We start from the raw sequence: 14,918 nt of genomic DNA, 5'->3' as shown, positions 1-14,918 counted from the left end.
AAATGCAACTTTAACGATAAACTCAAAGCTAACCTTTACTTAAATAGGACTAGAGTTGAGCGAACCTCGGGAAATCCTAGGTTAACTCTAAATAGGACGTGTCATCAGAAAATGGTTTGTTGTTCATATGAAGTTTTTTTTATGTTAAACTTATTTTACTTTGCATGTTACAAAATAATCCTACAATCTTAGTTTTCATTCTGGCCACTAAGCCTAATAATATGCTGAGACATTCTACTTTGTAGAGATCCCTTCCTTGCCTCACTGCATGCAGGATTACATCCATATATACTGTAGATAAGATATCGATCAGCCCTGACACAGTAGATGATATTCTGAGCTTAACCTCTTCTTTCCCTGCAATGATCTTTGCACAGATCACAGATCATACCAACTTCAACAACAGCTCTGAAATTTTTACCACCAGGTGTCCCAGTTCTCTGAAATCTGCTTTCAACTACCTGTTGTCAATGGAATTCTACCTCTAATAACAGATATAGCATGATGAAAGACAGGAAGTGGGGGGTAGGCTTTAGAAAATGCAGAAGAGCATGGGAGAGAGCTTAAAAAAGCTTGGGCTGTGTATCTGCAAGTAAACTAGTCTGCCTGCTGAACATGACCCAAACTGTTCCTCAAAGGTAAATTAAAGCTTCCTTCTCATTTCTAACCACCCATAAAACTCTGGACTGCTGTCCCTTGTGTAAATAGCAGTTTACACGTTTCATATGTTTGCAGTCCTGCAGTGTGATCTCCCCATTCCTTGTCAGCAAAAGCATCAGTAACAGTTAAATGTTTGGTATAGCCCTTTTCTTGCTTTCCGCCTGCTGATCCTGTTTTTTCTCTCTTTGCTCTCACAGGACCTTGCAAAACCAGTGCATTTGTAACCCCTTCTTTAATCACGTGCCATCTAGTACTGTACTGTGTACATCATCCCAGTACAGTGCCAGCCTATTTGGTCCAGCACTATGTCATTGCATAACAAAAAGAAGTAGGCCTGCAATGTGACTGGCTCTGTCCTCTCATATAGTTAAAATGAGAAACCTTTTCACCACTCTGAATAGTTAATCTAACAGAACACAGCAGGTTTATAAAATCTTTTAAATGACCAGGTAGGCTTTAATAAACTAGAAAAATGAAAATAAAAACCATGTTTAAATATTATTAATATCATAGCTTTTCTCACCTTTCAGTCTAGTGCTAGCAGTGCCATTAGAGACAGCACTCCAGCGCCCCCTGTGCCAGGCTACCTCCTGGACACGACAGATGTAGCTACCTTGATCAGATGGATGTAAGTCAATCAACATAAGCCGATAACCTCTGCCTGGGCGTTCATTTTCAATATCTCCCTTTTGACTCCAGTTACCAGAAATTTGTATATTGCCATGTTTTGTGATCCTTCCAATAGTCTGTTCATTTTTCGGTCTTGGAGAATAGACCCAGCGCACTGTCAGCAAGCTGTTCTGCTTTCTTTTCTGAGATACCAAGCACCATATGGATGCATTCTCTCCTGTGTGGTGCAGTGCCCATGGGGAGGGTGAAACAGTTACGTTTAGAGTGTAAGAAAGACCTGGAGAGACAAAAAATTTGTTTTAGAATCGATGACGTTAGCAAAGGGGTACACACAATACCACAAAGGCAGAACTTGCAACTGCTATGTTAGAAACAGGGCCCCATCCCCTTTGCTTTTAGATGGAGAGAACCTATTCAGGACATTACTAAGTGAAATTTTTAGCAAAAGGGGTGTAGAATCAGCCCAAGTTTTACAGAACGGTGTAAAAGAGGAAACAAACAGTCCCCTTATGTCCTCAGTGGTAAAACCTAGCATCATAAAGGGGAGCCAAGATTGATTTTTGCTGTGGGGATCTCTTTTTTTGTGTACAACACTGCATATTAACCCCTTAAGGACAGAGCCTGAAATGGCCTTAATGACAGAGACAAATTTTATGAATATGACCAGTGTCACTTTATTCATTAATAACTTTGGGATGCTTTTACCTATCCAGCTGATTCTGAGAATGTTTTCTCGTAACATATTGTTCTTTACATTTCTGGAAAATTGGAGTCTATACTCATAACGAATCTTTATGAAAAAAAACCCAAATAACGTGAAAAAATGCATTTTTCCGACTTTGAAACTTTTTTGCTTATACAGAAAGTGGTTATACCACATAAATTATATATTAAATAGCATTAGCAACATGTCTACTTTATGTGCGGATGAAACTACGGCCATGGGAAAAAATAGACATGCGGCTGAAAACATACGGTCATTTACTTGGAAATCTGGTTCAACTAAAAATAACAAATAAAATATTAAGAAAGTGATGCAAACACCTCTGTAATGCATCTGGGAAAGCAGGGAAACAGTTTACATGAATTGCTATTACCGGGGTTTGCGATCCTCTGCACTAATGCCGATGTCTCTCATGGTTAATATATTAAAATAATAAAACACATTTTCGTTGTAATAAAGTCCCTTTCGTTGATCAATAATTAAATTTAAACGAATCCATCATTTTGCAATTAAATATACTGTTAAAATAAATATATATATAAATAAATGTATATTTATATATATAATTATTTTTTGACAGTATATTTAATTGCACAATGATGGATTCGTTAGAATTAAATTATTGAACAACGAAACTGAATTTATTTCAACGAAAATGTGTTTTATTAATTAAATATTAATTAGTACAGGAAGCTCCATAAGACGTTAATTCATATTGCCGGCAATAGAGCATTCTGTACTAAACATCACTTTACTTTAATGAAAACATCAAATGTTTCTTCTAATTATGTTATCACAATAGCATTATTAGAAGAAACATTTAGAATTATATGTGCGCTCAGCTGATTGGCTGATCGCTGAGCGCACATATAAAGAGCCGGTCCGCAGCACAGTGACTTCATTGTGCTGCGGACCAGCGAAGAGGACACATTGGGGTGAGTATAGAGCTCTCCCTACCCCCTCCTCAGCACTGCACCCCTCCCAGCAAGGAAGGGGGGTCACTTAACCCCTTCCTTGCTGGGATGGGTGCAGTCTGACATCAGTCTGGCCCCCAAGGGGTTAAGGGGGATGCAATACATCCTCCCTTAACCCCTTGGGGGCCAGACTGTAAGCAGCGATCTGTAAAGATGCTGCATACTGTAAGGAGCACAACACCGCTCACAATGATGGGTGTTGTGCTCCTGTTTGTGTGTTTTTTGTGTGTTTCTCCCTTTTTGTTTTTCAGATATCGGTATCCTGGGGATTACGTCGGATTCCGTGGACTACGTCGATGACCAGCGGTTGTTTGTTGTTGTTTTTTTTATAAAATGGTCAATGAGGCTTGTGGGGGTGTTTTTATTTGAATAAAAAATTTTTTTAACTTGTGTCTTGTCTTTATTTCTTTTCTTTATAGACTTAGTAGTGGAAGCCGTCTAATAGACGGAATCCATTACTAAGTTGGGGCCTAGTGTTAGCCGGTATAAAATGGCTAACACTAACCCCCCATTATTACCCCAGTACCCAATGCCACCAGGGGTACTGGGAAGAGCCGGGTTCCAGTGGTCCCGCAGCGTCAAAATTGGCGCTCCTGGACCGGGCGGCAGAAGGCTGGTAAGATTTAGGCTGGGGAGGGCCTAAACCAATGGCTCTTCCCACCCTGGTGTTACCAGGCTGCTGTCGTTTGGTTTTTAACCCGGCTGGTTATAAAAATAGGGGGGACCCTATGCGGGTTTTTTTAAATAAATAAATAATAAAAAAAAAACGCATAGGGTCCCCCCTATTTTTATAACCAGCTGAATTTCACTGGAAAGGATTTCAAGGGCCATGTCGCATTTACAGAGCCCTCGTGCTGCCAAGACACTGGAAACCCCCCACAAGTGACCCCATTCTGGAAACTACACCCCTCAAGGAATCTAACAAGGGGTTCAGTGAGCATATGGACCCCACTGGTGACGGGCACAAATGTGGAACAATGTGACGTGAAAGGGAATATTTTCATTTTTTTAATTTCATGGCACAAATGTGCCCGTCATCAAGGGGTCAATATCCTCACTGCACCCCTTGTTAGATTCCTTGAGGGGTGTAGTTTCCAGAATGGGGTCACTTGTGGGGGGTTTCCAGTGTTTTGGCAGCACAAGGGCTCTGTAAATGCGACATGGCGTTCATCATCTATTCTAACCAAATCCAACCTCCAAAATCCAAATGGCGCTCCTTCTCTTCGGAGGCTTGCCCTGCGCCCACATGGCGCTTTATGTCCACATGTGAGGTATTTACGGACTCAGGGGGAATTGCTCTACACATTTTGTTTTTTTTTCCCTCTTTTAACCCCTTGTGAAAATGATAAATTCAAGACTAAACCAACATTATAGTGTAAAAAATGTAATATTTCATTTTCACGCCACATTGTTCCACATTTGTGCCCGTCACCAGTGGGGTCCATATGCTCACTACACCCCTTGTTACATTCCATGAGGGGTGTAGTTTCCATAATGGGGTCACTTGTGGGGGGTTTCAACTGTCTTGGCAACACAGGGGCCTTTTGAATGCAACATGGCCCCTCGAAATCCATTCCATCCAAATCCAGCCTTCAAAAACCAAATGGCGCTCCTTCCCTTCGGAGGCTTACCCTGCACCCGCATGGCGCTTTATGTCAACATGTGGTGTATTTACGTACTCAGAGGAAATTGCGCTACACATTTAGTGTTTTTTTTTTATCTTTTAGCCCCTAGTGAAAATGAAAAAATCATGACAAGATTAATGATTTAGAGTAAAAATTTTACAAAAATTACACTAAATGTTGGTCTAGCCTTGATTTTTTCCATTTCCACAAGGGGTTAAAAAAGAAAATGAACACAAAACATGTAGGGTAGTTTCCCCTGAGTACGAAAATACCCCACATGTGGGCATAATGTGCCATATGGGCACAGGGCAAGCCACCAAAGGGACAGAACGCCATTTAGAGGCTGGAATGGAGGATGGAGGCCATGTCGCAATTACAAAGCTCCTGTTCTGCCAGGACAGTAGAAACCCCCGACAATTGACCCCATTCTGGAAACTACACCCCATAAGGAACCTAACAAGGGGTGCAGTGAGCATATGGACCCCACTGGTGACGGGCACTTACGTAGAACATGTGCCGAGAAAATAAAAAATACAATTTTTTTCATTTTCACGTCCCAAATGTGGCCGTCACCAGGGGGCCATATCCCCGCTGCCCCCCTTGTTCGATTCCTTATGGCGTGTAGTTTCCAGAATGGGGTCATTTGTGAGGGGTTTCTACTGTCCTGGCAGCACAGAGGCTTTGTAGTTGCATCATGGCAAGTCTCTAATGGGAATGGTGGCCATATCTATTTAGCTGGGGAAAAGGGACAATTAATAATTTATTTGGGGGTATTAGGCCAATTATTAGTTTATAAGGTTGAAAAGGACAGGTGTCAATCAAACTCAATCTGTGTTAATCCAGAGGAAGGCAAAAAACCCTCGTGAGGCAGACGACAGTAGCCTCATCACAGGGGAAAAATTCCTTCCCGACTCCATAATGGTGATCAGAATAATCCCCGGATCAACGTGACCCCTGAAATAGGAATAAGGGACAGCATTTAGACAATGTAGAACTCCAATGAGGTGTGGTACGCCTTGAAGCGATCCTGTATACAGAGGCCGGGGGGATCAGGACAGGTGTCACACTGGAAAATGGTGTCCTTCCTGATCCCCCTGTTACGCCACACTCTGCACTTCTTCTGGGGTCTCCTGTTTTCAGTGTGGGGGACGTCACCTGGAGAATGTTATCCTGGTGCGATACGGGGTCCTTCATATCCAGAAGCGCTGGGTCCGCTCCATGGCTGCTAAATATTAGGGCTCTGTTACTGCTTCTGATATTTTCGGATTGTGCCGCAAGCTACAGTAGCTCGGCAGAGAGGGACCGGAAGAGGGGGTGCTGGTATAAAAATTATCCCCATACAGGTGGTAACCTTTATCCAGCAGTGGGAAGATCAGTTCCCGAACGATCTTCCCACTTGTTCCGAGGATGGGGGGGAGGGGGCATATGGGGGCATCTGGGGCTGGATTCGGGTGTCCCTTCCTACATACACTCTAAGGGTACGTGTACACTGCGGAATCGCGGCAGATAACCCTTCGTGCATTCCACAGCTGGCACCGACCGGCGGAGTGATGCAGGCGCACGTCTCCATTTGTGTCATAGACTTCATTCTATGCACAGGCGGATTCCGCTTTCCGTCCAACGTGTTCATTCTTTGGATGGACGATGGAATCCGCACATGCATAGATTGGAGTCTATGACACGGGTGGAGACACGCGCCCGCATTAGTCCACCAGCGGGTGCCAGCTGCGGAATGCACAAAGGGTTATCCTTCGCCATTCCGCAGTGTGCACGTACCCTAAATCTGTAAGTGTACCCTGAGGTAGAATTTGTTTTTGAATTTGAATGAGTTTGTAGAATTTCACGCCATACCGTGATCTCTTATTGGGACGGTACTGGCGGAAAAGACGTGTCTGGGGGGCAGCGTACACTACGCTACCCCCAGACACGTCACTGGATGATGAGGATGATGAGGATGAAAGGAGGAATGAAGGATCCCCCCATTCATCCTCACTGGCTGTTTCGGTGTCGGAGGCAATTATAACGTATCCCTCTGATGCCGAAAACACCCTGGGGGCCATTTTTATACGGGGATTGGTATATGGGGTATGTAGTGGTGTAGTGTCAAACTTTATTCAATGTAGTGGGGTGTAATGTAGTGTTTTTTACGTGTTTTTTTACAGTAAGTATAAAAAAAACCCTACGCCAACAAAGGAGTTGCTGATAAATGCCGCACTTATGTGCGGCACTTATCAGCAGACCGTGGCAGTAGAATATAGAAAAAAAACACCCAAAAAGGAGGAGTTGCTGATTAGCAGCGCACTTTCGTGCGATGCTGATCAACACTCAGCGGCGATAGGGTGCGGAAAATAGAAAAAAAAAATTTGGAAAAAAAAAACAAAAAAACTTTTTCTACATTCTGAACATCCCTGTAGCTGCTGATAAATAAGTGTATTACACATATCAGCCGCTAGAGGGCAGCAGAGCGCAAAATCCGGAAAAAGACGAGGCTGGAGCCGAAAAAAGCCGATGGGGACCGCCGGAAATAGCCGAAGACCCGACGGAATGACGGAGGACGCCGCGAACCCGGAAGACGCCGATCAGGACCCCGGGACAGGTGAGTAATGTACAAATACCTGCTCTGGACCCCTCAGCTACCTAGCTGAGGGGTCCAGAGCAGGTATTTACTATTTTTGTGGACTCTGATCGCCGTGCCAGTGGCCGGTGGCACTGTGACCACCATTACTTTTTACAGTAATGGCGGTCGGTGGCGTCCTCGGACAGCACCGACCGCCATTTTTTCCGGGTCATCGGGTCACCAATGACCCGGAAAGGTTCCGATCGCCGCTATTGGCTGATCTGAATTGATCAGCCAATAGCGGCGATCGTAAGCACGGGGGGTGTTAACGTCCCCCCGTGCCGAGAAGCTAAGATGGCCTGCTATGATTTATAGCAGGCCATCTTCCCCGATCGCTGTGTGCGAACACACAGCGATCGGGGAAACATCGGGCGTAAATTTATGTCCTGATGCGTTAAGTACCAGGGCTCGAGGGCGTAAATTTACGCCCGATGTCGTTAAGGGGTTAAAGGGGTATTTCGGAGAGCAGGGCCGTAGCTAGGGGAGGCAGGGGGGGGGGAACTGCCATCACAGGGAGCAGAGAGAGAAGGATCACAGTGGATGAGGCAGCCTGAAGTGTCCCGCCCTCTGTCAGTGTGAGGAGGCAGGGGACGATTTTTACTTCATCAAAAGAGGTATTTTCCATACTGTACTGACTCCTGGCTGCTGTTTAGCTATAATTTGCACAAAATCGCTGCGTTTTTACCGCGATTTTGCGCAAATTAGGGCTAAACAGCAGCCAGGAGACAGTACAGTAAAAGAGATGGTAAAGGACCTTGACATGTGACTATGATGTCACCGCAGGTTCTGTATGTACACTGCACTATGGAGGAGGAAGAAAGAAGATACAGGTGTGTGGGAAGGGGAGGACAATCAGGGGTGTACAGTCTGGGGAGGGGAGGGGGACAGAGGGGTACAGGGTGACACTTGTCTGGGATAGGGGGGCACAAAAGAGAGTTGGGGTCCAATGTCTATTTAGGGGTCTGGCTGTACATTATTCCATACTTAACCCCTTAATAACTGCCCTATCCAAATATATATCACATTTATATAAACCTTACCTAGTATCTGCAGGGCTAGGGAAGCTTGGCTCTCCAGCTGTTGCAGAACTACAACTCCCATCATGTCTGGACAGCCACAGTTTTAGCTTTGACTGTCTATGTATGATGGGAGTTGTAGTTTTGCAACAGCTGGTGAAGCAAGGTTCCCTATGCCAATCTATAAAGCACATGTACCTGTCATTTTTCTAAATTATTTCTATTTTGAATTTGGTGATGGAAAACCTTACTGGAGGTGTTACTGCTGTTGTCTCCGCTGCTGAGTGGAGTTGATCGAACCTCGGGAAATCCTATGTTCTATAGAACTCGAACATTCACGAACCTGCCGCATTAGATTGGTGGAGACAGCCCGGGTACCGCCTGGAATTCCGGGATTCAGCCTTTGTAATAGCTGGGTACTCTCCTCCTTACCCATGGACAGGGAAGGCATCAGCAATCTAATGCGGCAGGTTTGTGAATGTTCGAGTTCAATCGAAACTAGGATTTCCCGAGGTTTGATCAACTCTACTGCATTAGGAGACGGCACCATAGAATCACATTACACTGGGTGTCACACTGGAGATAGATCAGGAAGCTTTGCCTCCTAATTCACAGGTAGAGACAGCAGGGAGCGGAGACAACGGCGCCTCCTCAGGTACAGACAGCAGGGAGCGGAGACAACGGAGCCTCCTCATGTACAGACAGCAGGGAGCGGAAACAACAGCGCCTCCACAGGTACAGACAGCAGGGAGCGGAGACAACGGAGCCTCCTCAGGTACAGACAGCAGGGAGCGGAAACAACAGCGCCTCCACAGGTACAGACAGCAGGGAGCGGAGACAATGTCGCCTCCTAATTCACAGGTACAGACAGCAGGGAGCAGACACAACGGCGCCTCCTCAGGTACAGACAGCAGGGAGGGGAGACAATGCTGCCTCCTAATTCACAGGTACAGACAGCAGGGAGCGGAGACAACGGCGCCTCCTCAGGTACAGACAGCAGGGAGCGGAGACATCGGCGCCTACGTTGAGGAACTTAGGGACAAAATTTTAAATGGGAACATTCCAGGTACACAGTAAATATGACATTATGTATCCCATATTGTGAACACCACACTAGTGCTGCTGGTAGAGATGACCGAATCGCTTATCTAAACTATCGCTCACCTAAACTTCATAAAAAAATATATATATTGAATCTTTGCCCCAGGTACAGGAGAGCCTAGCTACACCTCTGCCAGAGAGTAACAATTTGTTTTAATAAAGTTCTATTACTTTGCAATATAACTTTATTAAAATATATACTTTTTTGGTTTAACAGTTTCCTTTGAGTGGTAGCAGTTAGGGGCGACACAGGCCACCAAAGTTCCCGATACCCTGTTTTGATCCAGTGCTATGGCACATATTGATGCAGAGCACTATAAGATGCACCAGTATTAATAACAGGGAGAGTCAGCAATACAGGAGCTAGTTTGGCCTCAAAAAGCTTCCATGAGCTAAAAATGCCCAATACCAGTGGTGAGGAATATCATTTTCTAGTCTGAGAATATGGAGGGAACCACAGAGGCTAACTCTGGAAGCAGTGCTTCTCAAACTTTTTGTTTTTTGGCCTCACCAGGTGATCTATGTTGATGCTGGGGCCTCACCAACAAAGACATACTACTATGCAATGCCAGATACCACCATGTAGTGCACATAATATCCCAAAGCAGTACCAAATCAGCACCAAGGTGCAGAAATACTGTAAATACTGCATCACCTGTAGTAACCCAACACCACATTGATGCAATAAATGCTTCCCTAATAGTTCCCTATATATTAGTTAATTTCCTCAATAGTACCCCAAAAACAGTTAATTCCCCTTACAATGCCACAATAGTGCCTCACGAATATTTCATTCCTCCAATACTGCACAACCAATTGCCAACCAAAAGCCAACCCCCCGGCTGGCTGGCTGTAAGACAGGGTTGGGCACTTGTTTTTCCCGGCTCCCATGCTCTGCGGCTCCTCCGGCTGCAGGACACTCTCGGCCCAGGACATTTGTGAAGACCTCCACCTGCTACCTGTGCCAGGGCGCATCTCACTTACTTCTAGACCACAGGCTTAGAACTGCCTGCAGCTTAGAATATTTTTAGTATGGATGGTTTGGGCAGCCATCTGGATCACCCATATTATAATCTTCTGCAATGTACCTGGGCCAGAGTCTGAGCCATCTGCGTGCTGACACAGGCAGGGACCTTGCGCCTCACTAGACTGGGAGCTGCACCTCACAGTTTGAGAAGCGCTGCTCTAAAACATGTGGGCACCTTTGGGTGACAGTGAGAGCAGTCTACTAAATTTTCAATGTGTGTGAACATGGCCTGTAAACCCATCATCTGTTTGGTCCAAGAGCATTATTGTATGGCTTTGCTTAAAAGGGGTATTCCCTTCTCAACCAGTATAGTTTATCTCATAGGGCGCCTCAAGTTAGATGTTTTTACTCCAGTTCCGCCAGAGGGATAAGAAGGGGGCGAAGAAGGGACGCAAGCTCTGTGTCTGACGAATTTAACATTTTTCCCGGGCGCTTAAAAAGTATTATTATCATTATTATAATGATAGCATTTAACAGATTACGGAAACCGATTATGCTGACCAGTTATCAATTGACAGATTATCTTCCCAGCGAGCATTTGTGTAACCATAGGAATAAGGCTACAACATGACTTCTGCTGGGTTTCTCTGAACAAAAGAGCCATTGTGTGATGATTGCAGCCTATTGCATTTCTATCATAAAAACAATTCCACCTTTTGTCGGTGCCGTCCTTACTGGCTCTACAGCAGTGACTTTGTTATTTAGAGGACTGCTTACAGGATATAAGGGGTTAATACAAAGTCAGCTATATATGTGTGCTCACCAACTATATACGCTATATACTATATGACCTCATTAAGATTTACACTCTTGACAAAACCATAGCAAAAATCATATGTTAAACCATGCACTTTTGCTGTAAGTGGAAGGGGGTCAGCTAGCTAGGCAGCTGTGTGACGGTGGAGGTTGCTCTTGCAAAGCTGCTGGATGATTCCCAGCGTTGTATGGTTACCCAGGCAACCAAGCTACCCACCCTCCTGGCTGCATCTCCCATCCTCACTGTGAACTTCTAGTGGGAGAGGCGGCCTCCCTCTAGACAGAATGGAAAGCTTTGCACCATTTGAATTTGCAGCAATAAGTTACATAAGACTGACTTGTAGAATGTAGCTAATAAAAACACAAACTTGGAACTGATTTCTCTTTAAACTGCAATGCAAAATGGCCGTCATTTGTTTCAGGCTATGGCTATGTTCACACAACGGGAGTTTTGTATTAATCACAGCCATTGCAACAACGGCCATGATTAATACAAAACTTACATGCACTGCATTCTGAAGGAAATCCCAGAGGGTGTATACACATAGTATACACTCCGGCCAGGATTCCAAGTGGCCGCACGGAAAACTGAAATATCAGTTTTGTGCAGCTGCTATTGACTGAACAGCAGCCGTACAAGCCTGACAGGTCCCACAATGGAGAGTGAGGCTCCGGCTGCACTCTCCATTGTCGGGTATGGTAAATTGGGATGCAGATGCACACGGATGCGCCCGCATCCCAATTCAGCACAATTGAAGATCATCTGGGCGGTACTGCAGTCCCGGCTGGGATGATCTTCACTGACACCGACTGTTCTGTGACACGGCCGGGTCACAGAACAGGCAGTGTTATGCGCTGTGTGAACCCGGCCTATATATGCAAGATCTTTCCCAGTGTGAGTGACATCTCTAATACAAATTAGTTGGTTGTTCCACCATAGTGAAAAATAAAATGTAGGTGTCGAGTGAGAGGAAAGCTTGAAAGAATTACCCTGAATTCACATATATTTGGAAAAGTCACGTAAAAGGTATATATATGAAGACATAATGCCAGGGGCGTAACTAGAAATGACCGGGCCCCACAGCAAACTTTTGATTGCTCCCCCTGCCCCACCAGCTACACACAAAATTGTACATACACACACAAGTAGGCACACTACAGTACAGTAGATACACACATGCACATATACATACACACAGGCACACTACATAGGGTAGGTACACACATGCACATGTACGTACACACACACACACACACACACACACACACTGACACACAAACATAAATAGGCGGGGTTTGCTAGATGGTAAAAGGAAAGGAGTGGGAGAGCTGTTGTTTTGAATGGGCACTTGTCATGGTGGAATAGAACAATGCCCTTTCTCTTGACAGACAACACAGAAGGTTTAGCTTTGGCGCTTGTAAGATAGATAGAAAAGTATAGCTTGAGTACAGTAGGTTTAGGGGCCTTGCTTAATAAGAGCAGAACTCTTCCGGGATACATTGTAGTGTTACTGTAGAAAAGAAACTCATACTCATGGTTGAGACTAAAGAAGAAGAAAACCGCCTTTTGCCAGAAGAGCCCACAGAGAGTCAGGTCTGGTAGTACGACTCCCAGGTTTGAACAACTGGTTGAAGCTAAACCCTCAAGGTTTCTCGAGTAGGTTGAGAAAGTTCCAGTGGGATGCTTCAGCTTAAGGTCTTTTTTCCACTGCAGCCTAATTCTTGTTTTCTTGTCTAAGTGTGAGTGGAGTGCTGACTATTCATTTGCTTTTTGTTTTTTTGGATAGTCCTGACTAGTTTCAAGATGGTTATCCCAGGCATAGGCAAGGTGTACCAGGTGACAGTTACCCCTGGTTATAAGCTTCAACAGGAACACTTGCTCTGACTGTCTCTTTCTTCACCATCCATTAAAGACCCTCCCATCAGAACCCAACTATATGGGGGTGACTAACCTCCTATTGGTGGAAAAAAGTGCTAGAAAGAGTGATGTGTGAGAGTGTGATAGGCAAAGAAGTTAAAGGCACCAAAGATGTTGATTGGACAAAAACCACACATCTTAACCCTTTATCCTTCAGCTGTGCACAGAAATAGAGGAGAGTGAGACACCAAGTGGTAAAAGAAAGGCTAGACTGTGTACATGCAAACATGTCATTTATAGGGCTGCACTGTAAATCATCACGGGGGGGGGGGGGGGGGGGGGGGGGTTGGGGTTACTTTCTCAAGTACTATGTTTTGGCATAGCAGAGAGGAGTTTGTACTGTCCCCGGTAAGTACTACAAGCAAATGGCCCAGCTCTGATCCTGTCCCCTACAATGGAGAAGATGAGAAATTGCTGTGCACCATGGAGAGGAGTCTCAAGGGCTCTGTAACAAAATTTAATTCAAAATTCTTTTGAAATTATTGGTGCCAACTGGAACTCTGGAGGAAAAATCTATTTTTCAAATGGGGGTGGGGGGTGTTACCGCTATGCCATTTGCCATAAAACTGAGGTGTTATCTATATTCTTTATATAACTTTTATTTTATTCTACTACTTTTAAACCTCTCAGGACCAGGCTAAGTTTGGCTTTAAGGACCAGGGTCCAGTTTTCAAATCTGACCTGTCTCACTTTATGTGGTTATAGATCTGTGATGCTATAACTTATCCTAGTGATTCTGAGATGGTTTTTTGTGACATATTGTACTTTAGGTTAGCTGTAAATTGTGGCTGATATCTGTACAGTTTTCTTGTGGAAAATGCCCCATGTTCAAATAAATGCAAAATTAAAATTTTTCTAACTTTAAAATTTCTGCAGTTGCTCGACGGGTTTAATTATGTGATAGTTTTATTGCCAGTGTCATTAAAGAGTCACTGTCTTATTTTATTTTATTTTTTTTGCAGAAATCAATAGTCCATGCGATTTTAAGAAACTTTGTAATTGGGTTTATTAGCAAAATATGCCATTATCTGCATTTAAAAAGCCTTTTCCTAGGCCCCCCCTCCCTCCTCTTTTCCATCCACTGCAAAAAATCAGGAAATTGTGACTTGTTGCATCAGACACAACCCTGTCTGTTCTATAGAGAGGGGAGGGGGAGGAGGGAGGAGGGAGTTAGCCGACAGCAGAGAGCTGAGAACAAAGGGATTACAGGCAAGGAGACAGCTGTAATCAGAGCTCAGAGAGGTCAGTGCTGACTGTCAGAGAAGATAGCCGGTGATGTATTTGCAGATTAACTCTTTGTTGTCCTGTTTTGGTGTTTTATTTAGCTCTCTCCATAGGAGAACAATGAAGACAGGGGGGAGAGCTTCAAACTGCTTTTTCATGATAAAAATGCATTTTTCAGCCAATAAACCCAATGACAAACTTTCTTAAAATTGCCTGTACTATTGATTTCTGCAAGAAAAAAAGAAAAAATTCACGACAGTGGCGCTTTAACCTCTTAAGGACCCATGACGTACCGGTACGTCATGGATCACTGTCACTTAAGGACCCATGACGTACCAGTACGCTGGTCCCTTAAGAGGGCGCCGCGGCCGGCTGGGTCCCGATTGGGGGAGATAGCCTGCTATAATACATAGCAGGCTATCTCTCCCTGTAGGCATGGGGGGTTGTTAACCCCCCCATGCCGACGATCGCCGCTATTGGCTGATTAGCCCATAGCGGCGATCGGAACCTTTCCGGGCCATCGGTGACCCGATGACCCGGAAAAGATGGCGGTTGGTGCTGTCCGAGGACGGCACCGACCGCCATTACTGTAAAAAGTAATGGTGGTCAAGTGTAATGGCGGCTGATAAGTGTAATACATGTATCA

At 44.7% G+C, this 14,918-nt stretch overlaps 1 protein-coding gene across 1 annotated transcript in view; it reads right to left on the bottom strand.

Annotated features, from left to right (window-relative positions):
• The window catches only part of VSTM4 (V-set and transmembrane domain containing 4), a 29,479-nt gene that overhangs the window by 7,342 nt on the left and 7,219 nt on the right, over nt 1-14,918 (bottom strand). The window contains exon 2 of the mRNA XM_069979263.1: nt 1,184-1,567. Within this exon, the coding sequence (XP_069835364.1) occupies nt 1,184-1,567 (384 nt within the window). The remainder of the gene's footprint in view (nt 1-1,183; nt 1,568-14,918) is intronic.

Source organism: Dendropsophus ebraccatus, chromosome 8, assembly GCF_027789765.1.
Source record: "Dendropsophus ebraccatus isolate aDenEbr1 chromosome 8, aDenEbr1.pat, whole genome shotgun sequence".
Lineage (NCBI taxonomy): Eukaryota > Metazoa > Chordata > Amphibia > Anura > Hylidae > Dendropsophus > Dendropsophus ebraccatus.
Note: the sequence above shows the minus strand (reverse complement) of the source record. Positions and strands in the feature narration are given on the sequence as shown.